General features: G+C 63.7%; 1 protein-coding gene across 1 annotated transcript; it reads right to left on the reverse strand.

The window, feature by feature from the left end:
- Positions 1-256: 256 nt before the first annotated feature.
- Positions 257-763, reverse strand: RNF224 (ring finger protein 224). The gene has a single exon (XM_008175314.2). It carries the CDS (start codon positions 761-763, stop codon positions 257-259), a length of 507 nt encoding a protein of 168 aa, XP_008173536.2.
- Positions 764-1,030: the final 267 nt, after the last annotated feature.

Genomic DNA, 1,030 nt, shown 5'->3' on the forward strand with positions numbered 1-1,030 from the left:
GGGAGCTGTAAACCCTACAGACAGTTCAGGCAGTAGGACATGCTGCCCGGGTGTGGCCTGAGAGGAGTGCCCGGACTCTGTGAGGGGTGGCTGCCCAGGTGTGGCCTGAGAGGAGTGCCCGCACTCTGTGAGGGGTGGCTCAGAGACCCAGTCTGGTCCTACCTGCAATCGCTCTCTGCCCAGCCAAGTTAGGGGTTCTTGTCACACCTTCCAAACTTGGCAACCCATCCCCAGCCTGGCCCTGGGAACAGCCTACTTAGCTCTCAAAGTCAGCCATAGCCCCGCAGCACAGGCACCGTCCGCAGCAGCGGCTTCGGGGGAACTGCGGCTGGGGCACCGTCTCCTGGCAGAGCCCCAAAGGCTGCTGTGTGACCGGCTTCTCTTTGGAGGACGCTTTGAAGGCTGAGTTGGCCTCGGGCCTGCCAGCCGCCCGGGGCTGCTCCTTCTCAGACTTCACCGCTAGGAACACTGCCAGGTCCAGGTCGAGCATGGTGACGCCTCCGCGGGGCGTAGGTGTGCTCTGGCGGCACTGCGGGCAGGGGATCCACCGCTGCTCATTGGCTATGGCGTCGAGGCGCTTGATGCAGGCCTGGCAGAAGGTGTGGCCGCAGTAGAGCCGGCGCGGGAGCCTGCTGGACAGGTTGTAGGAGGAATAGCAGATGATGCAGTCGATCTTATGGCTGCCTCGGCTTGGAGGGAGGGAATCAGCCTCGGCTCCAGGCTCCGTGTCCTCTGCGCCGTCCCTGCCCAGGGTCTGAGACATACTGGGGAGGGGCAGGAGAGAGGGGCCCGTCAGACACCTGGAAAAGGGCTTCAGGCTGCAGAGAGCAGCCTGTGCACAGGTGCAGCGGCTGTGATGGACTCAGGGCAGTGAAGGGCCCGGAGCCAGGCTGCCTCCCTGAGGGGCCACACAAACAATGGAGTGGGGGAGAAAAACAGCTGCCTCGGGGCAGAATTTGCCAGCCCATCACATGGGAAATCCAAGGCAGACAGGACGAAGAACACAGGCCTTGTGGCCAGGGTGCGCGGG

The sequence above is a fragment of the Chrysemys picta genome, chromosome 18 (assembly GCF_011386835.1).
Source record: "Chrysemys picta bellii isolate R12L10 chromosome 18, ASM1138683v2, whole genome shotgun sequence".
Lineage (NCBI taxonomy): Eukaryota > Metazoa > Chordata > Testudines > Emydidae > Chrysemys > Chrysemys picta.

Excerpts from the sequence above, each read along its gene's own strand:
- RNF224 (XM_008175314.2), bottom strand. The coding sequence starts at position 763 with ATGTCTCAGACCCTGGGCAGGGACGGCGCAGAGGACACGGAGCCTGGA.